The 26,707-nt window shown below is 33.5% G+C and overlaps 1 protein-coding gene and 1 long non-coding RNA gene across 2 annotated transcripts in view; both read right to left on the bottom strand.

Moving 5' to 3' along the window:
• The window catches only part of LOC148947883 (uncharacterized), a 22,166-nt gene extending 10,891 nt beyond the window's left edge, over window positions 1–11,275 (bottom strand). The window contains exons 1-2 of the long non-coding RNA XR_016142269.1: window positions 11,211–11,275; window positions 2,726–2,806 (exon numbers count right to left, since the gene is read on the bottom strand). This is a non-coding gene — a long non-coding RNA (uncharacterized LOC148947883). The remainder of the gene's footprint in view (window positions 1–2,725; window positions 2,807–11,210) is intronic.
• A 7,061-nt stretch (window positions 11,276–18,336) lies between these two features.
• Window positions 18,337–23,793, bottom strand: LOC148947884 (uncharacterized). Its single transcript, XM_089096032.1, has 3 exons — window positions 23,646–23,793; window positions 20,684–20,935; window positions 18,337–18,379 (listed from the first exon to the last, which is right to left on the bottom strand). The coding sequence occupies exons 1-3, from the start codon at window positions 23,771–23,773 to the stop codon at window positions 18,337–18,339; spliced, it is 423 nt and encodes a 140-aa protein (XP_088952158.1). The 5' UTR covers window positions 23,774–23,793.
• Between the last annotated feature and the right edge of the window lie 2,914 nt (window positions 23,794–26,707).

The following is a 26,707-nucleotide window of genomic DNA, read 5'->3' on the forward strand; positions in this document are numbered from 1 at the left end:
ACAGAATGTTTATGATCGTTTTTACCAAGAAATGTATCCCTCTACTTGTCTCACTAAATCACATGACAATACAATGAATGAATCTACTCTTGACCAGAAAGTACAAAAAAATTTCATGGTTTTAGGCCTAAAGCTCAGCTCTGGAATGGAAAGTTGCCAAGGCGAGCCCTTATTGTATTTAACCTAACTTGTGAAATTCTCTCAGCTTAAAAACGGCATGAGTGAGCAATACCCAGTACAAGAAGTAAAAAGAATCGGTTGTTTCTTCGCACCAAGCTGACAAAACAGACAAAAATATTGAATAAACTCTAAAGCTTCCTTATCGAATTTTGTCGAAATTCATTTTTCAGTTGTTCCCCAATCAAAGAAATTAAAGTCAGTTATACCTTCTGATGTTTAGAGTATGTTTCTCTCAATTGAATCGTGAGACTTTAGATACACAGTGGAGACGTCATTCTTTAGAATATGTGAGGCAGATGCAAATGTAGATCTGTCCGCAATTGCATTTTGAAAGCTTATCGCAAGCTTGAAAAATGGAGCTTCTAACCCTTCCCAAGACCGGGAAGGTCTTGCTTGCATAGACCGTCGATTTTCGACCACAGCAGTGCGGTCCTTATGACCTTTAGTTTTCTTTTGTTTAAAACTTAGTAAGAAAAAAATGTAAGAGACAGCCATATATATATATATATATATGTGTATATAGTATATATATATATATATATATATATATATATATATATATATATATATATATATATATATATATATATATATATATATATATATATATATATATATATAGATCTATCCTGCAGGATATTAGGACGTTGGGTTTGATGCTATGAGATGGATGGGGCTGGCTGCGCCCAAAATTCCATCAGTGGCCCTGTTTTTACTAATCTTAGTGCAAAACTAGTAGCTTTTGGTATTTGATCTTTGGTCTATTTTGAATAAAATAGCTGAATAAAAATTCGATCGTAAGTATTTAAGAAAAAGGGGGTTAGGAGGAGGGGGGCTAGTTGCCATCGGATCACTTTTGACTGTTTAAAACGGAATTAGAACTTTCAATTTCTAGTCATTTGAGTCCCCTCCAAAGTTTAAACGACCACTTCTTCCATAAAAAAAATCTATATACTCCTAGGGCATAAGTTAAAACCCTTCCTCCAGGGTCTGGGGGGGGGGGTATTTTGACCCCGAAGTTTTGTTATTTGATTGTTGTTGGGTTTTTTTTCAAACAAACTGGCTATTTCAAAATTTGGACCAGATACATTTGGGGAAAAGAAGGTGTGCGTATGTGGGGGGGGGGGGGGGTGTTGTATATGCCATCTGATCACGTTTGACTCACAATAAGATAACTAGAACTTTCAATTTCCAATTACATGAGCCCCTTCTGAAATTTTTGGACCAACACTTACATAAGAACTTGTATGTCCCTGGGGCATTACTTAAAACACTTTCCACAGGGCTCTGGGAGCTTGTGTTGTCCCCAGAGTTTTTATTATCTGATTTTTTAACTGTTTTTAAAAAATGGCTATCTCACAGTTTTAATCAGATGGGTTTGGGGGGAAAGAGCGTTGGGGAGAGCTGCTCTAGTTGCCTTCAAATCTCATTTGTCTCTGAAAAAGTGAGCAAGAATTTTCAATCAAATGAGCCCCCTCTGAAGTTTATACGAGCCCCCCTTTCATAAGAACAATATGAACAATGAGAGAACATAAGACAAGAACATAAGACATAGAACATAAGAACAATGTCCCAAGGGCATAACTTACAACACCTGCCGCTGGGCCTGGGGAGGAGTGTATTGACCTGTGGAGTTATTGTTATTTTATTTTTCAACTATTTAAAAAAAAATGACTATATCCAAATTTTTATCACATACATTTGGGGAAAAAGACGTTGGGGGGGGGGGGGAGGGGCTAGTTGCCCTCCGGCTCTCGTGTTGTTGTGACAAATGAGGCAAACTTTAGCTTAAACAATGAGGCGTTGAGGAGGCGACAGCCCTTTTCATACACAGAATAGTCAGTAGTATAGATGTATGCACACTGACAGCACAGGTACCTTAGTATAGGTGTATGCAGTCTGACGACACAGGTACCTAATTGGAGGTCTAGATCATCATTGCCAATAAAGTATAATTTGAGCTTTGTTTTAACAACTAATTTGTGTTTTGAGTAAGACTGCAGTCAGGAGTCATCCAAAAACAGAGTTTGCCTTAGTTGATCTGGCAGAGATTTAGGCGTCAAGTGTGCCATTTAATTGATCAAAGATGTGTGAACTCGTTCTAGGCGTTTACCCCCCCCCCCACCCAGCGATTAACCCCTCGAAATTATCAGAAAATAAATCTCTGATTCTATTAAGAAATGATGATGTATAATTGTTGAGACTATAAAATATAATATAGATTTTCTTAACGAATTTGTATATTAAAACTACAAAAAGCCAGCAGATTTTTCTTAATCCCTTCTAGATTTTTCTTAAGCTCTTCTACTTTTAACATGAGATGTTAAATAATGTTATTTAATAGAATGAAAAAACTTGAAAATTAACCTACATAAAATTATAATTTAAATTGGCCAGTAAAAATCATACCACCAGAATTTTTCTACACAATGTAAACAAGATTCGAAGAGAACGGTTGTTTCTATCACCTAACCAAACCTAACCCACCACTGGTTGACACCCAGTCTTCTCTCCAAGTTTTGCCTCTATGAAAAATTAAACTTACTTCTTCACCACAATATCTTCTGAAACTAACAGGTATTACATCACCTCCAGGTCCTTTCACAGGTTCTCGGTGTATGTGTTCCTAAAAGCAAATAATGATATAAAAGTAGCTGGCCACAAAAACTGACAAATAAATGTCACAAAAAAAAATGAGATAACCCCATACCTTTAAAACCAGAAATACAAAGGGTGCATCCCCTAGCAGATTATCACTAGCTTAGCTGATTTATTCATACAATCAAGGAGGTTAATTGGATGCTTGCTTGATGGGAATGGGTTTTACCCTATGTAGTATAGTCATTCTGGTTGCTAGAGGAAAGGTCCATGACCAGATCTGGCTACTAGGTAAACCAGTTATTAATCATTAGACGTCATTTCTCAATCACACGCAGCTGAATGATATGATGCACGGGGCTTTTCAAATATTGCATAGTTCAATCACAATATTTTGCCTCCTACAAAAGGCATAGAAGTTGAAGGAAGTGGATGAGGGATATGCACTTTACTTCTCTTGATGAATAACAAAGAAAACTAGTGTCCAGCCAGTGACTCACAAAGTTTCTAACTTGTGAATAGGCCAAATCTCTTGTAAATTCAAGTTGGGATTTGAGAAAGACTGATTAAAACATAGGCCTAAATGTTTGGAGTCAACAACAAACGCACAGGCACCACAAGTTAATTTTCAGCAGCACACCATTGCTGCAATTTGTTCTCCAGCTGCCACTGGCCTTCCCTTATTAGTGCAACGCCAGGTTCTAAATAGGGTAACATGAATGCTACTAAGAAGTCCCTTTGGGCCTTCAGGTCAGTACGTCCTGGAGATAATAAGATACAGAAGTGGGCGTTTGAGAGTTAGATCAGGTCAGTAATATCATATGGAGCAGAAGATAGGGAGAGGGGGGGTATCAGGGTATTGGATTAGAAAGATTGCAGTTAAAGTATTAAAAAGCATGTGAAGTTCAAGTATTCCTCAAGTCTTTTAACACTTGTGGAATTGGGTTCCAACTTAAATCAAATACAGATAACTTCTTTCTTCTGTCAAAGATGAAAATGCTGCAGTTAAAAAAAAATCACCATTTTGTACCCTTTTCTGATAAAACTTCAAACTTCTAATCATATAGTTAGATCTTTTTTAGTTTCATTGTATAAAGGCAGTGAGCCAAACACCTGCCTTAACTCTTAAGCATTATTTGCCTTAATTCCAGATTTCTAATTCAGTGATAGCTTGAGAAATTGTTACAGAGAAGTATTTTTGTTGGATTTTAGAAGAAGTTATCCTTGACTTGTTTAGTTTCATTTACTGATTTAGCTGAATTGAATTATTATGTCCAGCAAGGCAAAGCGTATAAACATGCATCCAGTTAAAGGCCATGATAGGTGTACTGCCTGTTCTACAGAATTGGATGAGGGGTCCTCTGCCATTGAGTGTGACAATTGTGAGAAGTGGATTTGTGGCAATATTCTAAAATGATGCAATCACTTATCTGTTCAAGGTTGTTTTTTTCCTGTAAAATCAACCCTCCCCCCACAGGCAGATCCAGGATTTTTTAGGGTGGGGGGGGGGCTAAACAGGTTGATTCAAGAAACTTGCATTAGGAGCAAGTTTAATTAACGCAAAATTGCATTAATTAAATAAGCTACACTAATTAAGACTATTTTAGGGGATGAGACCACCCTCCTCGCCCCTCCCCTGGATCCACCACTGCCTCCCCCCTTTAGTGAAGGGGGGAGCATAGCTTTAGCATGCTATAATAACAAAGTTTGCTTCTGTTTAGATAATTCCTTGAAATCTTCCCTAGAAGATCTCAAGATGTAGTTTGCCACCAAAAGTCAGTTGACCCAAACACTTTCCAGACTGTGAACTGACATCAAATGTGACATTTCTGCTCAGGTAAGTGACATTGTCAATAGGGTATCACACATTAAAAATTCACTACAATCAGTGTGCTCTTTTTCAAACTGCTCAGGACCTAATGGCTTCTAAAGTGTCTTCTCAATTGTCTCAACTTCCTGTAGGTAAATAATTGAAACTGATGTTTGTCAGACAGCACATTCAGAGCATCGGTATTTTTAAAAATATATAAATGTTTTTACTTTTATAACTTTAATAAATCAAATAATATTAACATTTTGACAACTAATCATCAGTATATGTATATTAAACTGACAATGCACATTCATTTGTATTTTTTCAGTAAAGTACAAATTATCTTGTGGCCTTGGGGAGACAAGGGATTATGAACCCTTGTCAAGTTAATTTCTGCTTGTTTTGAGTTTGACTCTGTTATATATTGTTATTTCTGTTTGTTTAGGTTTCATTTGTTTATAAATGGTGATTTGTGGTAGTTTCATGCATGGTAAATTATTTGATTTTGTTTTTGCTTATTTTTGGTTTAATGGAGTTCTTTGCTGTTCTTTGAAGAACATATTTTGTGGAAAAAGTTTTTTTTATTAATTTCAGTTTGTTTTATATTGATATATTCTTTTCAGGGAAAAAGAAAATAATTCTGTAAATCTTTTTGTTTTTTTAAGTCTTTATAGTTTGGCTTGCTTTTTGTATGCTGGAGAAAAAAATTCAGCAATTTTTAACAACAAACACCCTTTTAAAAATCTGGACACAAATAGTAGCATTCAATTTAGTATCATAACTCTTCTAGTTGACCAGAAATAGAAAACTTGATACCATTTGCAAAAAAAAAGTTAACTTTCTTTGATAGCTTGGATACACTTATGCTATTTTGATTTGGTTAAATTTTAAGAGCAGAAGTAGTCCCAAAAGTTTGAACATCATACTGACAGTTGTTCTCAGGATACTGCTAAGACTCCTTATTGGGAATTAGCATTAACCCAGTGCATTTTGATTTAAGCTTAAGGCAATATTTAGTTTTTAAACATAATGGGCAAATGGTAGGATGGGCGTGGGAAGGGGACTAGTTGCCCTCCAATCATTTTGACTATTCTATTTTCAATCAAATGAGCCCTTTTAAAAGTTCTTAAGACAAATCTTTTGATACAAGGTCCCCTGGTCAAAACAAAAAAGAAAAAATAATACATTATACCCACATTGATCTTTATTAGGGCAAAGGTACTGTGCAATTTTGGAACCTTTGTCAAAATTTTCCTTCAAAACAGAACAACTCTGCTTAGCTGTGACTTGGAGCAACGTCTCTTGAAGCCGTTTTTGTATTTCAGTTATAGGAACCATTGACAAAATATCCAGTACACCCAGATAAGAACAGAAAATTTAATTCAGTCAGTTTCCTGTTTTTGACAAAAAAGAAGCTCTTGACAATTTTTCATGCATGTAATGTTCAAACTGCTGTTACTTGGTTATTTATTGCAAAATAAAATTGATGCATTGGTAACAATGCATCAAAATACATCTGATTTTATCAGAATTCTAGTCATATTAGCTTTTTACTGATAAAATTAAATTAGAATGGCAATAAATTTTACATTGTTGAAACTAGGTTACAAGTTTCAAAAATGCTTCTTTAATGTAGTGGAGTACCAGCCGCACTAAAAATGTCCCACCAGTCAAATTCAAATGCAGATAATGGCTTCTATGAATTGATTTATTTCTTTTGCAAGTATCTTGTAGTAACCTTGTTGAAATTTTTGACAGACAGCAACAGGCTCTGTCAAAATATAGATGACTCTGTCAAAACTTCACTGAACATATAAAACAAATGAGAAATAATTGATGTCAAAATTTCAGGTTCCACTGACAAAAATATAGCTGTCAAATTTATGAATCAAATGGCATGAGAGGGGGGCTAGAAGCCCTTCAACCACTTCTGACTATCTCTTTTGACTATTAATAAGTGAGCTTGAACTTTCAATATTCAATCAAATGAGCTGTCTCTGAAGTTCATACAAACATCCCTTTCATACAAACAATATAGCCTATGCCCCAGGTCATAACTTACAATGCCTGCCCCTGGGCCCTGGGGGGTTGTGACAACACCTGAGTTTTGGTTATCTGACTTTTGAGAAATTTAGTGATAATATCCAACTAGTCAGACAATTTTTTCTCTTAGACATAGCCTAGCATGAACATCTAATTTGGTGGATGTATCAGTATATCTAAGACTCAGCATTATTCACCTAGTTAGATATTCTTGCTGTGCCTAAGAGAAACAATTTATCTGGCTAGTTGGATATTATCCAAAAACTCCATAATAGAATTTACTTATCCTTCTAGTTGGATATATATTCGGAGTGTTGAGACTTGGTATTATCCACCTAGTTAGATGTTCATGCTGTGCCTAAGAGAAATGAATTATCTGGCTAGTTGGATATTAACCCCAAACTGCTTAGAGGATCTTCTTATCTGCATAGTTGGATATTTGGCAGAAACACTAAGGAACATTATTATCCAACTAGGTTGATATTATCTCTGGCTAAGAGTAACAATTTATCTGGCCAGGTGGATATTATCCCAAAACTGCATAGCCTAATAGAATTTACTTATCCTCCTAGTTGGATATATAGGCCAAGCCTATCAGGAGAGTTAAGACTTTCTAGGCTATTATCCACCTAGTTCAATGTTCTTACTGTGCCTAAGAGGCACCATTTGTGTGGCTTGTTGGATATTAACCCAAAACTGCTTAGAGTCTTCTTATCTGCCTTGTTGGATATACATAAGAAACACTAAGTTATATTATTCTCAACCTAGTTATATATTCGTTATGTGCCTAAGAGAAATAATTTATCTGTCTAGTTGGATACTATACCACAACTGTGTAATAGACTACACTAATCATACTAGTTGGATATATATCCTGACAATCATAGGTTTATGGCAGGTGCAATAATAGCGGCTTCTTCTTCTTCTATTTAAAAGCAGGTGGACTTTTCAGTATCACTATTTAGCCCTTTTCCTTTTGCTTCACTCTGTGGGCTACGGAGCTACTGGCTTGATTGCCTCATATTTATTAGATATATTCAAATATCTATCAGCAGATCTTTCGACTCTAGGAGTTCAAATATAAGATGATAGATGTCGATTTCTATGCTCTATGTGCAGGTATAGTTGGCTAGGCTCTTGGCTGATAGTGGGATTTTGTGGTGTTTGAAGTATTTTAACAGTTTAGAAAGCAAGGTATGTTGTGCAGACGTCAGCATATTACATTCAAATAGGCAATGGTCAAATGTTTCATTATTCATATTACAATGCCTGCAAGAGGGGACAGGGGAATTGAACCACTTGAATTAGAAAGCTTATATGAGAATGCAAGGAAATTTAGTCCATTTTTTCCAGAACGAATTCTATGATAAATTTTAGAAAGATACTTATTGGGAAAGGATAGGATTAATCTTATTAAAATTAATATCTGATAGCCTCCATCGGTAAATATCTCTAATTGGGATTGGTCTCCCACTTGGCTGGTCAATATTTATAGCATTTTTTGCTATTTCATCAACCTGATAATTACCACTTATGCCAGAGTGGCTAGGAATGTACTGAAAGTAAGTTTTTATGCCACTTGAAGCAAGATTATCAATAATGCTGAGACAATGATAAGTGTCAATGTCCAACTTATATTGAGGAGCTGAGGCCAGCAACTCAAGGCTTGATAAAGAGTCGGAATAGATGATAATATTGTTCGAATTTTCAATCTAAGATTGGTTTTGCTTAAGGTGTTCTAATGCCATGATTATGGCATTTAACTCAGCAGACATTATAGATAAATTATTAAATAATCTCTCGCCCATTGCAATTTTCAGGTGAGGAAGGAAAACACCACTTGCAACCTTCTCATTCATTTTTGACCCATCAACAAATATTTGGAAGTGATTTTTATAGGTAATTGTATTAAGTTCTGCAAATTTTTTCTGAACAAAAGCAATGGGGGTTAAATCTGTATTCCATTTTGAAAATTCAGTATTTATTATGGGAAATGACCAATTCCATGGAGGGGATTGGGGGAAAGTAGGTGCAATAGACTTTGCTGGTACAGGGAACTTCTTTTGAATATTGGCATACTCATCTGCAATACCTCTATACATGGCTGGATTTCTTAACCAATTTTGTAATGTGTGTGAGCTATTTGATTCAATTTTTGTAAGATGTTTTATCAAGAGAAAGCTACGTCTCTCCCTTATCGTTGTTAATCCACTCTCCATAAGCAGAAACTTGGTGCTTGTGGGTTTCCTAAGACCAAATATGAGACGTATTATATCATTTTGTGTTGTTTCAATTTTTTGCATCTGGGTCTTTGCACATGCACCATAGACAATGAGCCCATAGTCAATATGGGGTCTTATATGTGATTTATAAAACTGGAGTAAGGTTTTCTCCTTACAACCCCAGGGTGTGGAAAGAAGTCTTTTTAGTATATTTGCTTTTCTATAGCATTTTTTTATTGTGTTTGAAATGTGGCAGTTGAAATTAAGTTTTTGGTCAAGCATGAGACCTAGGTAATTAATATGATTATCTTCTGGAATAGTTGTTTTATTTAGAGTTAGTTTTGCATTAACTTGGTTTCGCTTCTGGTGAAATTGGATTATTTTTGACTTGGTGGGTGCAATGGGTAAATCTGAATGTTGAGAGAATTTTTTAAACTGGACAAGTGACTTTTGCAGATTTGACTGTGCTATCTGAAAGGTGTTGCCAGATGACCATAGCACCAGATCATCAGCATATTGTAGATTCGTGTGGGGTAGGTTCATGTCCCAGAGATATAGGGCAAATAGGAGGCAGCTGCGGACTGCTCCCTGAGGTAGGCCTTTGGATATTGTCTTTTGGGGGGAAGAGGCTGAACCAACACAAACAATGAAACTTCGCACTTCTATGAAGGATTTAATAAAGGATACTAGCTTAGAAGGTACTCCAAGGTTTGCGAGTTTATTTAAAAGGATTTGGTGGTTCACATTGTCATATGCTCCTTCAAAATCTAGGAAAGCTGCCACTAGGATATTATTTCTTGAGAATGATTCATTTATTGCATTTGTTAGCAAAATGAAAGCATCTGTTGAGGAGTGATATTTCCTGAATCCAGTTTGAGTGTGTGGGATCATGTTATTTTTCTCAACGAACCAGAGGAGTCTGTGATAGATCATTTTCTCCATTATTTTCCCCATCACAGGAGTAATCATTATGGGCCTATAAGACTCAGGGTTATCTTTTGGTTTATTTTTCTTTAGGATTGGTAGGAGGGACGAACATTTCCATATATTGGGGAACCTAGAAGATGCCCAAGCGTGATTATAAAAATTTAGAAGTTCTTGTTTGTATGAAGGTGTGAGATTCTTTATCCATGTAGAGTGTATATTGTCATAGCTGCCGCTAGTTTTGGACCTAATATGATGTATTGCATTATTAAATTCCTGGATTGACAATTTATTAGTTATTAACTCGGATCCTGGGCGTGGTTGGTAACTAAGGTTCATAGGAATTGTGGACAGTTTGCTTTGATTATTTGATGTTAGCTTATTAACAAAAAGAGTTGCAAATAGGTTAGCCTTTTCAATATCATTGTCATAATGGGTATTATTATGTATAAGCTCATACAGGAGTAGGTTGGGAGAAGTCTTTTTCCCACATATGTGGCTTATGACTTTATGTATAATTGGCTCATGCGTTTCTCTGGAGAGATTATTTGCAAAATTATTCCAGTATTTATATTTAGCATCTATTATAGTCCTTTTTAGATTAGATTCTGCTTGTAATTTTTTTAAATATGTAGTAGGTGTTGGTTTTTTTATGAATTCTGTCCTAGCTGCCTTTTTTATCCTCCATTTATTTAGGCACTCATTTGTCCACCATGCTTTAGGAATTTGTTTAGGGAATGTTCTCTTAGGTGTTGTCCTGGGGATAGCATGATTATATGTATTTATTAGTAAAGATGTCAATGCTTCAGCATGTGTGTCATATGTTGTGTTAGAAATGCATGAACTTTTGGTGGAACTTGTAATTTCATCATTTAGCTTATTTTGGAACATAGACCAATTTGCTTTAGTGTTGATATATTTGGAGGTATGAGATGAAGTTTCAGCAGGTTCATTTAGGGAGCAAACTATAGCAAAGTGATCTGTACATAGACTATCAATTTAATTTATGTAAATTTTGTTAAAAAAATTTAAAGACACAATTTGTTGGTCAATTGTGGAGAATTTGCCACTTTTGGGGTTAAAATATGTATTCAGGTTTGGAGGGGTAGCAACAGCTAATTCATTATTATTTGAAGTCATATGCTCAATAAATTTACCAGCTTTATTTGATGGTTTATTCCCCCACAAAAGGCTGTGGGCATTGAAATCACCACAAATAATGGTATTTTTTAACATATTAGAATTATTTTTATAATTAAAGAAATCCTTGGCATCTGTAATTTGGCCAGTAGGGTTATAAAAGCTTATTATGTAGGTTTTTAAATTATTCTGCCAAACACTTATACCAATTACATCAACATCATTTTCAAAATCTGGAAAATTGATGCCACAAAATTTCATATTATTATTAACTAATAAAGCTACACCACCTCCTTTTCTGTCTGAAGATCTATCCTTTCCCAGGATAGAAACTTCCCTTAAGAGAAATTTCAAATACCCAACCATCAATCTTTTCCTCACAAATGTTAACTTCGGAAGGGTGTTTTTTATGCACCGACAGAGGAAATTTATTCTATGTTTTCTTTGCTAGAGTTATTTACTCTTTATGATTTGACAGGATGCATTTCATGTTTACGAAGATATGAAATTCCGAGAGTAACCCTTCACAGATTTAGTCATAAATACACAAAGAAGAAGGCTACGATGAAGTGATTTGTAATAAAGAAAAAGTAGTTTTAGCCATATACTAAGAAAATAAGAGAACTTGCTACTTCTGGTGTCAACAGACCTAAATTAAACAGAAGAGGAATCTTGCAGGTAAGTTGATAATACTGTTGGTGAGTATTTTTGGCTGGCCTCTCCTAATTAAACAGTCCTAACAATTTAATTTAGTACCAGCCCATTGTAAATTTAGTTCTTTTTCCATATGTCTTGATTGATTTTGAGGTAAGACACCACACCTTATCATGGTCTTAGGGTTGGTCCTAAAAAAATATTTCTTTATGTTGAATCCCATCATGATTTCATAATTCATTGGTAAAAGGTTTGGTACTGTTGTAAATTTGTAACTTCTGTAAAACACGCGAGGCATTGTACAGCGAAGATGCTAAAGAAACTAGTCAAACAGGTTTTTTCAATGGAGATTTCCTATGCTGAGAATTGCAAACAGTTTTTTATCACTGCGTTTACAATATTTAAGCTTTTGTTTTGGGGTTATTTGTGTTATAAATATTCCTCGGCTTTGTTTTACTCTTTTGTTAATACATTATATGCTTTACCCCCCCCCCCCTTATTGTGGAAATATAAACCCTAATTTTGTTCTTAAATTATTATATTCTCATCACATTTTGTTTTATTTCATTAGCATTACCCAAACTTGATTTGTCGCGTGTTTTACAGTTATTAGAACAGTACTAAAGGTATTTTTACGTTTTTGACTTGATGGAATTTAGTTTTGCCTTATATATATATATATATATATATATATATATATATATATATATATATATATATATATATATATATATATATATATATATATATATATATATATATATATATATATATATATATATATATATATATATATATATATATATATATATATATATATATATATATATATATATATATATATATATATAGTACCGGGTTTCTTCCGGGCTCCAACACGTGGCAGGTTTGTGTTTATTGGATTCTGTAATTACGCAATACCATAATCATCGAGTTACACTTCAAATATGACGTATATAATTTCGGAGACCACACTGCCTTTCCATGACGATAAATAAAAGTTCAAATAGGGATAAAATCCTTTTAATAGACAGTGATGACAACAATAATGATAGAAATTTACAAAAATACTAGATATTTTGGTCGAGTATGCAGTGACTGTCATCGGTAATAAAACTAAAATAATTTAAAAAAATAGTTTAAATACAAACTCAAAAGAAACTACATATTGTTAAAGGATCAAATAATATTCAAAGCAACGGTAGACGATCTCGTTGGTGTCCTTTTTGAATTTGGTTCATTAGCATCCTTTAGTTTACTCTGTAGCAAATCAGCAATTTCAACTGAATTAGGAAATTATAGCGTGAGTTCAGTGTCTTCTTCTTGTTAATGCATCAAAGAATCATCCGATTGATAGGACTTATCTTCTAACTGCAGATTTCGTTTACTAATCGATGTGATTATTACTATCACATATATTTTACACATACATAATTTTCATTTGGGACTTGTTGTGATACTTATCTTCATATGTCTTCTAGCCACAATCTCGTTTTGTTTCGTTTTCGTTCTTCATTATCTCGGCCATTTTTCTATGCCTTTTACCTTAGCTGTTTGGATTCATTCTTAAAGTACCAAGGACACCTAAAATGAAAACTAATTCATTAAATTGGTCAAGTGCAAACTTACACAGCCATATACGTCTTAAATTAGTGTGAAAAACCGATAATTCATTTTTTAAGGAGATAGATCACCAGTTGAGATTATGTATTCCAATACATAAGTTCGTAGCCAATTTCAAAAATAAAAAACGTGTGCTGATAAACACCAGAAAATGAGCAAAAAATAAATAAATCAGCATATAGCCTTAGAAAGTGTTGTTTTCTTGTATGTTCTGGTAAAACAGAAATCGGAACCTAGTTCAGCAAAGCTCTTTTCTTTGAAAAATACTTTTAAGGAATGCTTCTTGAAAAGAGCTTGGCTAGACTAGGCCGGGTCTTGATGTTACTAGGATTTTTGGCATTCCAGGATCTTTTAACCATGAAGCAGTGTAAAGGTAAACATTAATGATTCTAAAAGAAAGTATCAATATATAGGCTACCCTATTGGTAGTTTTGCAGACCTAATGACTTCCACTGATAGCCTACCTTATGTAGGCTAAGGTAAGACACCTAGTAGGCTGTGTGATTTGCTTGAATATTTTGATATAAATCTACCTCATAGTTACTATATAATAGTAGCATATACCTTTTATGCTTTTTTTATATTAGAAATACAAATTACTTGGGTGAGCACTGTTTGACTTGGCCTATTAAAGTCATTGGTTCCTTATACTCTAAGCAATAAATATTGTCTTTACTCTTATATAAAAATCACTATAAAATCAAAACAATAGGCAATATTGTGTTTCATTTAAACATGGAGACTGATAAACATTGACATTGTCTGTTGTGAGTCAGCCCAAAAATCTTAGTCATCTCTCTTGTAGTTCAAGTAGACTTTCCAAGTAGGCCTGTCCGCCTAGAGTCTAAGGCCTTTTGACCAAGTTTTAGGATTAACATGACCACTAAGTCACCTGGACTTGCAGTCCTCAGTCAGAAAACCCAATCTATAAGCCAAGACAGTTACACTCAAACAGAATTAATTGAAAATTGGTTGACTGAAAAGTTGCCTGGCCTTGTGTGCAAACAAGTGGCATAGGGTCTACCTGCCTAAAGTCTTAGACAGGCAACCCAGTTTATAAGCTCAGACAGTTACATTAACACAAAATTCATTCAAAACTGGTTGACCCAACAAGTTGCCTGGATTTGCAGGTGAACAAGTGACATAAGGTCTGCCTGCCTATAGTCTCATGCAAGGGCAGCTGAGTTTTAGGACTAACATATGACCATCAAATTGCCTGGACTCACAGGCAAACCAGCAACAATAATAATAATTGAATTTTCAGAACGTATATCCTATAGGCCTTCAAAAAATTATGGGTATTTATTAGTGAAAAGGATGCCACACTGTTATACTAAAGCAATGCAGGAAAAAAAGGTACTGTTCTAATAGCTGGGGAACATGCGAGAAGTGAAGTTTGGTTAATGCTAGTGAAATAAAACAAAATAGGATAAAAATATAATAGTTTAGAAACTAATTTTGGCTGTATATTTGCACATTAGGAGGGTGGGGGTAAAGCATAGAATATAATAAATACATAACCTAAACTAACCTAGGGACCTGTTTTCCTCCTAAACCTCAAAAAACTAAAGCTTGAATATAGTTCCTGGAGTGAGAAACCCCTTGTTTATAGAGCATAAGATATGAAATTACTGGATAATGTTATCTGTTCTTGGCTTTTCTCAATTTACATTCTTGCATGTTGCCCATATATTAGAACAGTACCAAAAAAAAATTAGTGGAACAAAACAGGAATTATATTAAGAACAAAATTAGATAGTCATGGCTTCTCTGAATGAATAATGTTGATTAAATAAATCAATACCATTAGATCATTATCTGTCATTGTTGTTATGTAATATATATTATTGTATTATGAATCATATACCAATATATTATTGTATTGTTTGTACTTGCCATTGTACACTGTTTATTATAATTCAGCATTAGGCCACATAATTTTGGGGTGCCAATTATGTGAGGGGGGAGCAGTTGCCTCAGTTAGACTTTGAGAAATACCTTCTTATTTCTATTTTGCTACTTTTTATTTTATCATGGCTAACTGGTTATTTTTGCCCCATTTACATTTTGAGGATTGGAATCACTGACATAATTACCAGATACAAATCATCAGCACAACTGCGTTATATTTTGTTTAGTGATGAGCCTGAATAAAAGACTCTTACTTAGTTACTTCATAATAAATAAGATATTATGGTCATTAGACTTCGAAGTTGATATCACGAGCCTCTGCTTTACCCCCCTAATATGGAAATATATAGCCTAAGTCAGCTTCAATCATTAGTCAGCTACATATGACATATTTTTATCATTAGCCATTTATTTAAAAAAGCAAATTTTTTAGCATAGGTTTACTAGGTTTCTATGTGCTGTTCTGAACCTTCTAGCCCCTTCAGGGCTCAAAATTAATAGTTCCTGTCAAGTGATTCTTTAATTATAAAGGAGCATGAAAAATTCTCATTATTTTGAGTTGTGCTGAAACACTAAATTGTGTTGAAATCTGCAGTCTAGGCTATGTACCAAAAATATGGTGTTGATTTATAATTCAAGGTATATTTTTCACCATTATGGAGGGAGGGAGGGGGGGTCTTGATAAATTTAGCTATATATGGATTTGCAATGGAGTTCTGACTATACGTGTTTCTTATTTTTTAGGCCGACCATCTTGATATTAAATTAGGCTAATCAGAAAACTTTGAATATAGCTTTGAACTTAGAAGATTAATTTTTTTATAATGCCCTTTGCCTATAAAATTTAAAACAGTTGAAATTGGTTACTTTGATATTGATTGTTTTTTGTTTTTTTTTTGATATTTTTGATTATTAAAAAGATATATTTTATTAAAAAAATGTCCTATAAAGGTACTATCAATTATATATACTCGCTCCCTATGCCCCCCCCTCTGGCTACTATCTTGATAGGATACCGTCTGTGCGTGAAATAACTAAAATATTTAAAGTACCAAGGACACCTAAAAAGAAACTAATCCTTAAATTGGTCAAGTGCAAACTTACACAGCCATATACGTCTTAAATTAGTATGAAAAACCGATAATTCATTTTTTAAGGAGATAGATCACCAGTTTACATAATGTATTCCAATACATAAGTTCATAGCCAATTTCAAAAATAAAAAACGTGGGGTGATAAACAGCAGAAAATGAGCAAAATCAATAAATCAGCATATAACCTTAGGAAGTGTTGATTTCCTGATTGTTGCAGCAAAAGAGAATCAATCCCATTAGTTTGTATACCCAAAAAGGGGTTTGAAGAGTGCGAAAGATTGGTGAGGGAGCATTATGATCCAACCAAGAACAAATACTTGTCTCCCTTCTTCTTCTTCTAATTCACAGCAGATGGGCTATTCAGTTGGTACTATTTAGCCCTTTTCTTTTCGCTTCACTCTGTGGGCTACAGAGCTACTGGCTTGGTTGTTTCTTATTTATTAGATATTCTCAGATATCTTTCAGTAGATCTTTTGACTCAAGGAGTTCAAATATAAGATGATAGATATCGATTTCTGTGCTCTGTGTGCAGGTATAGTTGGCAAGGCTCTTGGCTGATAGTGAGATTTTGTGGTGTTTGAAGCATTTTAACAGTTTCTAGAGCAAGGTGTGTTGTGCAGACATCAGCATATTACATTCAAATAGGCAATGGTCAATTGTTTCATTATTCATATTACAATGCCTGCAAAGAGGGGACAGGGGAATTGAACCACTTGAATTAGAAAACTTATATGAGAATGCAAGGAAATTTAGTCCATTTGTTCCAGAACGAATTCTATGATAAATTTTAGAAAGATACTTATTGGGAAAGGGGGAAAGGATAGTATTAATCTTATTAAAATTAATATCTGATAGCCTCCATTGGTAAATATCTCTAATTGGAATTGGTCTCCCACTTGGCTGGTCAATATTTATAGCATTTTTTGCTATTTCATCAACCTGATGATTACCACTTATGCCAGAGTGGCTAGGAATGTACTGAAAATAAGTTTTTATGCCACTTGAAGAAGGATTATCTATAATACTGAGACAATGATAAGTGTAAATGTCCAACTTATATTGAGGAGCTGAGGCCAGAAACTCAAGGCTTTATAGAGAGTCGGAATATAGGATAATATTATTTGAATATGCAATCAAAGGTTGGTTTTCCTTAAGGTGTTCTAATGCCATGATTATGGCATTTAACTCAGCAGACATTATAGATAAATTATTATATAATCTCTTGCCCATTGTAATTTTCAGGTGAGGAAGGAAAACACCACTTACAACCTTCTCATTCGTTTGTGACCCATCAACAAATATTTGGAAGTGATTTTTATATGTAATTGTATTAAGTTCTGCAAATTTTTTCTGGACAAAAGCAATGGGGGTTAAATCTTTATTCCACTTTGAGAACTCATTATTTATTATGGGACTTGACCAATTCCATGGGAGGGATCGGGGGAAAGTGGGTGCAATAGACTTTGCTGGTATGGGGAACTTCTTCTGAATATTGGCATACTCATCTGCAATGCCTCTATACATGGATGGATTTCTTAACCAATTATGTAGTATGTGTGAGCTATTTGATTCAATTTTTGTCAAGAGAAAGCTACGTCTAATGAAGGCCTTGAGATTGCAGAAGTCACAACTGACAATCGTTCTTGGAATTGGGAAATGGATTCACAGAATGAATTCATCTACATCTACCTACTTCTCCTATCCGTAGAACCAAAGGTATTTTTCAAGGCCAACAAATTTGAAAAATGAATACTCATTGTGAATAATCAGAATATTTTCCTTTTCAGGTTTTTTTTTTGGCTAAATACCAAAATTTTTGTCCAACTTTATATATATATATATATATATATATATATATATATATATATATATATATATATATATATATATATATATATATATATATATATATATATCATATATATACATATATACATATATCATATATATATATATATATACATATATATACATATATATATATATATATATATATATATATATATATATATATATATATATATATATATATATATATATATATATATATATATATATATATATATATATATATATATATATATATATATATATATATATATATTTTGCCCTAATTTCAATATTTTCTGATGTTTTATTCAACCTTGATCAGTATAGTTTCAGAAGAAGTCCAAGCCCTATAAAATATAAAATTTGCATCAAGTTAACAACCTGTATTAGAGGAGTTTTAACTCCTATTTCTGAAAAATATGAAAAAAATATTCTAGTGATTAACTTTAAAATGAATGAAAGATTTTGTTGTTACATCAATTGTATTAAGTAAAGAGTCACTTACAAAACGACTTCTATGCATAAAAACACTCATCAACTAATTAAATACTTATAAACACAAAGAAATCAATTAAAGAAACATTTATAAAAAACAACTTCTATGCATCAAGGAACCCAGTATAGAGGCCACTTGACTCAGGGAATGTCTCTCTAATCTTCATGTAAACACAGGATGGAAGGGGAATTGTGATACTTTCTTCAAGATAAGTATATACAGTCCTGACAAATTGCCTGTAGGCAATGTACCTCATTCATCTAAAAAAAAGAGAAAAAGGAAATACAACTACTCTTTCACAAATCTAAAAATCCATTACTAGTAGGGGTTTATTTACTAGTAGCAATTACTCCATGTGTTCCTGACTTTTTCAAGTTGCAAGGAAGCCTTATTTTTGTGTAAATTTAGTAACTCAATTTCAGTAAAAGTAATAATCCCCTTTGCTGGAATCCCAACTTGCCAGTTGATTTTTCAAAGGTTTGAGCCTTACAGATGGTTCGAGGTAACCCTTGGATCCTTTCTGATTAATTAAGAGATACATGATCTAATTAAAATTGATAAGAGGATAGAAAAGGGCTGAGATCACCCTTGTAAATAACTCATGATTTTGTTAAAATTTATCCTATTTGGTTTTTGGCCCCATAGTTTTATCTGTATATTTCGTTTTAGTAAGGCTGGGTCTGTCTAAATAAAGGATAAAATTCATTAAAGAATAAAACAATCTAAGAGTTATTAAATTTAAGTACTCCAATGACCTTCCCAAAAACATAAAATTTCTGGAATAAGCTTTGAATAGCCTAAGGTTTAGGTTAAAAACAAAAACTAAAAAAAGGATTAAAAGCTATGAGCTTTTTTGCGGTCCCTCTTCCAACGTAGTGTCTCTTTGAACTTAAGCGTAGTGTTTATAGTAAATCTCACACACAGGAAATGGAAGTTCCTGGACTACAGTTTTATATACCCCCCTACTTGGATCCGTCTAACGTTATACAGAAATCTGTATCCAAAAGGAGAACCCTATATTTTACTTGTCCTTTCCCAGCTGTAAATACAAATGGTGGTCTTGATGTTATACAGAGAGATTAAGAAAAAAGGAGAACTATTGGGCAGAAAGAGAGTTTAAGATCTTTCCAGTTGAGGGAAATTCAATCCAGGAACTTTTCCTAATCAAGTTAAAGATTTGCCTGAGATTCAAGGGACACTGATCCTTCTACAAGAAATAATTGTAAAATACCTTGCTTTGGGTTACTAAGAAATTTGTAGCCAATTGATATGGTTATTCCAAGTTTTGCCCACTTTCAAACCCCTTTGATTTACCTTCTTGAAGTACCTTAACTAATCAAATAAAACTCGTAAATTTGATGCTTTCATTTTTAACCAAATTAGCAGGGTTTACCTAATTTGATAATTTAGATCTAAAGACTCTATAACACAATAGACCCAAGCCTTAACTAATTAGCCAAGTGTAATTTATTCAGCTAGAATATCAGTAGCCCTAAACCTAAGATAATCCCTTTTTTTGGTGAATGGCATGTGGACAATGGAAGACCAACAGACACACACACAATATAAGACTATTCAACTCTGAAGAGAGCCATTGGAAGGTTTACATAATTAGAATTACAACGTTTCTCATCTTTTATTAAATTTACTAATAAAATTTAGTTGTCACAGAATTTTGAGTACCAATTTGAACTACTGCCTCAGTTTAACATGCTACCAGTTGACTGATTGTTCCTTTAAGAACTCTGGGTAGCAAGATTTACAAATATAATTTAAAACATTCAGAAGGAACGTTTAGAGGGATAGGTTTACCCAGAGCCGGCTTAGAGCAACAATCAGACTGAATTTCTAGTCCTAAAAATAGGGCAATCTCAAAATCTTACAGGTGCAATGGAAGGGGGGGATTTTATATAGAATACATTCTAGCCCATAAGAAAAATTCTCTACCTGGAGATCTAGAAATAGAAAACTCTTAAAGTTGTAAAAACAGACAAAAGACTCTTGGAGATAGTTTGTGCTCAGCTGTAAATAACATGTGATATTCTGTCACTTAGAAACAATACCTTAGTTTCTCTTGGGTTACTAAGTACAATAACCAACTACGCTTGAATAATGGGGGTTACTAACTTTGCTTGAATAACAATTATATACTTACTGGTTTTCATTGTCTGCAAGTGAAGCATTATACTGGGTCTTGTACTGACAATATGCAGTCCTAAGAACCCATGGCTCTAAGCAATATAGGCACAAAGCAGGGTGATGTGTGATGCACAGAGGGATGCACGGTGTGGTTGATGGTGCCTCTGGATCCTTGTAGCTCTCTAGAAAGCCTTTTACTCTTTGTTGTTCTTGGCAGCAGACATTTTCTGTATTTACTGGCCAGACTTTGCATTGGAGACATGAACACCTACAAGAGAACCAATTGTAGTTCAGGCAACTTGGTGGTCACATATCTATCCTAAAAACTTAGTCAACCTACCTGAGAATTGATGTGGCCAGAAAAATTAGGCTTAGGATGCTTCATCAGCAAGTTCAGTAGACATTGTCTGTTATGAGTAAACCCAAAAATCTTTGTAATTCCCTGTCCACCTCGAGTCTAAGTCAGTTTGACCAAGTTTTAGGATTGACATGACCATAAAGTCACCTGGACTTGCAGTCCTCAGTCAGACAACCCAATTTGTAAGCCATGAAAGTTACATTAACACAAAATTAATTAAAAATTGGTTGACCAACAAATTTACTGCAGGCAAACAAGATACCTAAGCCTAAATATGACCGCCGGTCCGTTGGGTCAAAGTATGTTAGATTAGGAACAATTTTATAAGCTCAGACAGTTACAAGAAGTCAGAATTAATTGAAATTTGGTTGACTGAAAATTTACCTTGACCTCTGTGAACACAATTGGCATAGTGTCCTGCTGCCTGAAGTATTAGACAAGCAACACAGATTTTAAGCTCAAAAAAGTACACTAACACATACGTGATTCAACATTAGTAGACACAAAAAGGGGGCTCGATTTGCAGGTGAACAAGTGACATAAGGTCTGCCTTCATATAGTCTCTGGCAAGGGCAGCTGAATTTTAAGATTAAAATATGAACATTAAATTGCCTGGGCTCACAGGCAAACCATCAACCGTAATAATAATAGATTGGATTTTCAGAATATATATCCTATAGGCCTTCAAAAATTATGGGTATTTACTAGTGAAAAGGATGTCACACTGTTATACTAAAGCAACACAAGAAAAAAAGGTACTGTTCTAATATCTGGGGAACATGCAAGAAGTGAAGTTTGGTTAATGCTAGTGAAATAAAACAAAATAGGATAAAAATATAATAGTGTAGAAACAAATTTTTGCTATACATTTGAATATTAGGGGGGTGGTGGTCGAGCATAGCACATAATAAATACATAACCTAAACTAGCCTAAGTACCTTTTTTCCTCCTAAACCCCCAAAAAACTGAAGCTTAAATATAGTTCCTGGAGTGAGAATCCCCTTGTTTATAGAGCATAAGATAGGAAACTACTGGGTATTGTTATCTGATCTTCGCTTTTCTCAAGTTGCATTCTTGCACGATGCCCAGATATTAGAACAGTACCAAAAAATTTAATGGAACAAAAACCGGAATTACACTAAGAAAAAAATTAGAGAGTCGTGGCTTCTCTGAATGACAAATGTTGATAAAATAAAGCAATACTATTAGATCATTATCTGCCATTGTTATTATGTAATATATATACACTATATGTGTATTATGAATCATATACAATATATTATTGTATTGTTTGTACTTGCCAATGTACACTTTTTATTCTAAGTCAGCATTAGGCAATATAATTTTGGGGCGTCACTTTGGTAAAGTGGAGGGGGAGCAGTTGCCTCAGTTAGACTTTGGAAAATACTTCCTTATTTCTATTTTGCTACTTTTCATTTTATCATGGTTAACTGGTTATTTTTGCCCTTTTTACATTTTGAGAATTGGAATCACTGACATAATTACTAGATACAAATCATCAGCACAACTGGGTTATATTTTGTTTAGTGAGGAGCCTGAATAAAATAGTCTTACTTAGTTACTTCATAATAAATAAATTCTTATAGTTAATAGACTCTGAAGTTGATACCCTGAGCCTCTACTTTACTCCCCCCTAATATGGAAATATATAGCTTAAGTCAGCTTCAATCATTAGTCAGCTACAAATGACCTATTTTTCTCCCTAGCCAGTTATTTAAAGAAGCAAATTTTTGAGCATAGGATTACTAGGTTTCTATGGGCTGTTCTGAGCCTTCTAGGCCCTTCAGGGCTAAAAAAAAATTAATATTCCCTGTCACATGAGTATTTAATTGTAAAAGGGCATGAAAAATACTCATTATTGAATTGTGCTGAAAAGCTAAATTTTGTCGAAAACTGCAGTCTAGGCTATGTACCAAAAATATGGTGTTGATTTATAATTCAGGGGATATTTTTCATCATTATGGAGGGAGGGAGGGGGTTCTTGATATATTTAGCTATATATGGATTCACAATCCAATTCTGACTATATGTGTGTCTATTTTTTAGGCCAGACCATCTTAAGTTAAAGTTCTACCCAAACATATTATTGAGTTAGGACTAAAATTAATACACCAGTCGAAGCCTTTTTTTATGCAGATTATGAATATATTTATAATTTCTATATGAAATTAATTTAAGCCCCCCTCTATCTGCCCATTCAGGGGGTGGTTAGGTCTATAAAGGGGGGGGGCATAAATTAATTTACGATATAAATGATTATTATATTATTAATAAGCATAAAAAAAAGGCATCAAATGGTGTATTCACTTTATTCCTAACTCAATAATATGATTTGGTAGAACTTTACCCATCTTAATATGAGGTTAGGCTAATCAGAAAATTTATCTCTTTTGAAATGGCCTAGTCTAAAGAATCTTATAGTGTTTCTTTATAAAGGGTGAAAGCACAAAAATAACACAAAGATGTTCTAAAACTATAGCCTTTCCTTTGTAAGCTAATGAATCTAATTGTGAAATAGGCCTTGGTTACCTACATTTCTATAGGCTAGGCATAGGCCAATCTACATAAAATGAAGCATTTTTTTTATTTTATTGCTTACCATGATGATGAATCTTCAAATGAACTTCTCAGGTCATCGGGAATTGCGCTATGATCTTGGACAGCAAGAGAAGCTACATTAGGTGTCACAATAGGCTGTAACAAATATCCTGAAATGGTATCTTGCATACCATCTAGTGCTTGGTAATCACCAAAAATATTTTATGACACATCAGAATAATCACTTTCTGAGCTTGAAGTCATATTTTTTCACAAAATGTATTTTCACTAATGTATATAGGCCCTTACTATCAACAGATTTTCTAAATTTGAATTTCACAAATGAAAAACACTTTCGGATTCACAGCAAATAATTTCCGCTAATATTTTTCATTTGCGCAATTTATCATTGTTTTAGTATTGACAACACTGTTTTGCGAATTTATTTTAACTTAAAATGCTCTTAGTAGTTAAACAAAAACTCGCAGGAAACCTGTATTTTTAGGTATAAATAGACCTCAAATAGATTCAGAGGGCTAAATATGTTTTCATTTTGGTGTCCTTGGTACCTTAAGCATGCAATATTCTACCTGACATCAAAGATACACAATTTTGTTTTCCCCATCTGCTCCCTAACTTTTTTATTTGTATATTAATTTCCTTGTTACATATGTAATTAACGAAGATGAATGTTCTAATTACACTGTCCAATGAATAATAAAAATAACGTATGTGAAGAATCACTGTTATATTCTTTTTTTCCAAGACAGGGGGTATCTATTCAGGAATTTCAGCTTAACCAATAATTTTAAACATTAATTCATTTCCTGTGTCGTGTTTATCATTTACAGATCTTTAAACTAGTAAATGTGTATGATTCATCTATGTATGTATGTATTATTTTTTGCTCTTGAAAATGGCTAAATATTTTCTCCCTTTTTCAAATAGTACCCTGGGATGTTCTGGCCAAAAAAATTATTTATAGAGGTCAATAGTTTCAGTGTCAGGGCTTTATAATCTTACAGGCAGTGACGGGGTTCTTCTTATGACTAGATGTTGTAGGTATTGTTCTTTAGTGCATATTGATTTGCCTCACTAATTTAAGTTTGACTCGTTTTATTGTTAATGTATTAATTTAAAATATTGAATAGTCTATTTTTATAACTCATTAGTATCTCCTTTATTTATTTTCGTTTATTGTTTCATTTATTCTCAAATAGTTATTCTTTTGGTTTTTTTGAGTTTGATTGTGTCGATTAATATATTTGTTATTTTCTTAATTTGAATAGTTCAATTACTTGTAAAATATTTTTGGTGGAAACTTTTTTTTATTTCGTTATATTAGATTTAATATAATTATTTACAATTTTTCTCAGCGTAACATTTAAACATATTTTTTCTCATAAATAAATATTAATCCGAGAATAAAAAATAGTTGCATCCTTACGATATTAAAGTAACAAAGTATTAAAACAAAGAAAGTATCAAAGTAAACAAAGAAACAATAAGTAACTTGCACAGCTCACAGCTCTTGCGCCGTAAAAAAAGCCACCATGTAAATCAGTTAGTGAAGGTGAACAAAGTATAAAAGCACCATTCCCTAGCTTGTATAACTGATTTCTCTGGCCTTGGGGAGGGGGGGCAACAAACTCGGCAGCATAGGTATTTCAGATGTGGAAAAATTCAACAACACTTGTTATGTATGTCGAAGTAAAAGAATTTAGGTTTGACATAGCTTAGGTTGGTGGCTGTGTTAAAGATTATAAAATGTACATATTAAAAAAGTATCTTTAGATCTAACTATCCTCTCACACTAAAATTTCACACAAATTATAAGACACGTCGCTCCTTACAACCTGATATAAACCCAGGGAATAGCTTATTCAAGTCTTCCTGGGGATTTGTATTGACCCCGTAGTTTATTTTATCTGATCTTTTTTATATTCTGTAAAAAATAGCTATATAAAAAATTTGGTCAGGCACTTGTGAGTAAAAGTTGTGTGGAGGGGGGGGGGCCTATGGCACCGTCGGCAACAAAGTAAAATTAAAACTGGCACTAGCAATTGTGATTTTGATTTTATTTTTAATTACCCCTGTCCGAAATTTATATGCCCCCCCCGCTTCCATATGAAGTGCCCTTGTGAAAATTATGGTGTTACAGGTAGCGCTTAAACTATAGGTCTTGGGCTGGAAGGGTTATTTCTCTATAGTATGTGTTGAGGGGGGGGGGGCAATGGTGTTAAAGAAAAAAAAAAATTGCATTTAAAATAACAAACTACAAGAAATAAACAGTCTATATTGGACATTTGCTTTAAAAAAATATAGTTTCTTTTTATATAAAATAAAATATATTTAAAACAAAAGTGAATCCTCATAATAGAAGATTAAATATTATAATATGTTTCTTGCACTTATGACCGTTTCTGTTATTATTTTTTGTTGTGTTTCTGAGTAAATTTATTTTCTGTTGCTCTTTGTGAAAATTCACTTTGTTTATATTACAATTAATTCTTTTAAGAGCTGTTTGTGAACGCCAAGTACCAATGATGAGTTCACTTTTTGCTTAGAAGCGAAAAAATATTTTCGTACCAAAACTTCTTCAGCCATCAGCATATTGAGCTATTGATGACTGTTCAATTATTCAAAAGCATGGAGATGTTGGCTTTGCAGAGGAATAAGCTTATGTTGTTTACTATTATTCTATCAATGACGTTGGATATTCTGCAGAAATTTATAAAAAGAAAGATGTGAACATTAGAAACAGTGTCTTCTTCAGTGTCTTCTTCTTGTTAATGCATTAAAGAATCATCCGATTGATAGGACTTCTCTTCTAACTGCAGATTTCGTTTACTAATCGATGTGATTATTACTATCACATGTATTCTACCCATAAATAATTTTCATTTGGGACTTGTTGTGATACTTATCTTCATATGTCTTCTAGCCACAATTCGTTTTGTTTCGTTCTCATGCTTCATTACCTCGGCCATTTTTCTACGCCTTTTGCCATAGCTGTTTCGATTCATTCTTAAAGTACCAAGGACACCTAAAATGAAAACTAATTCATTAAATTGGTCAAGTGCAAACTTACACAGCCATATACGTTTTAAATTAGTGTGAAAA

The sequence above is a fragment of the Artemia sp. Qi Xiang Cuo genome, chromosome 10, assembly GCF_049724085.1.
Source record: "Artemia sp. Qi Xiang Cuo chromosome 10, ASM4972408v1, whole genome shotgun sequence".
In the NCBI taxonomy this organism is placed as follows: Eukaryota; Metazoa; Arthropoda; class Branchiopoda; order Anostraca; family Artemiidae; genus Artemia; species Artemia sp. Qi Xiang Cuo.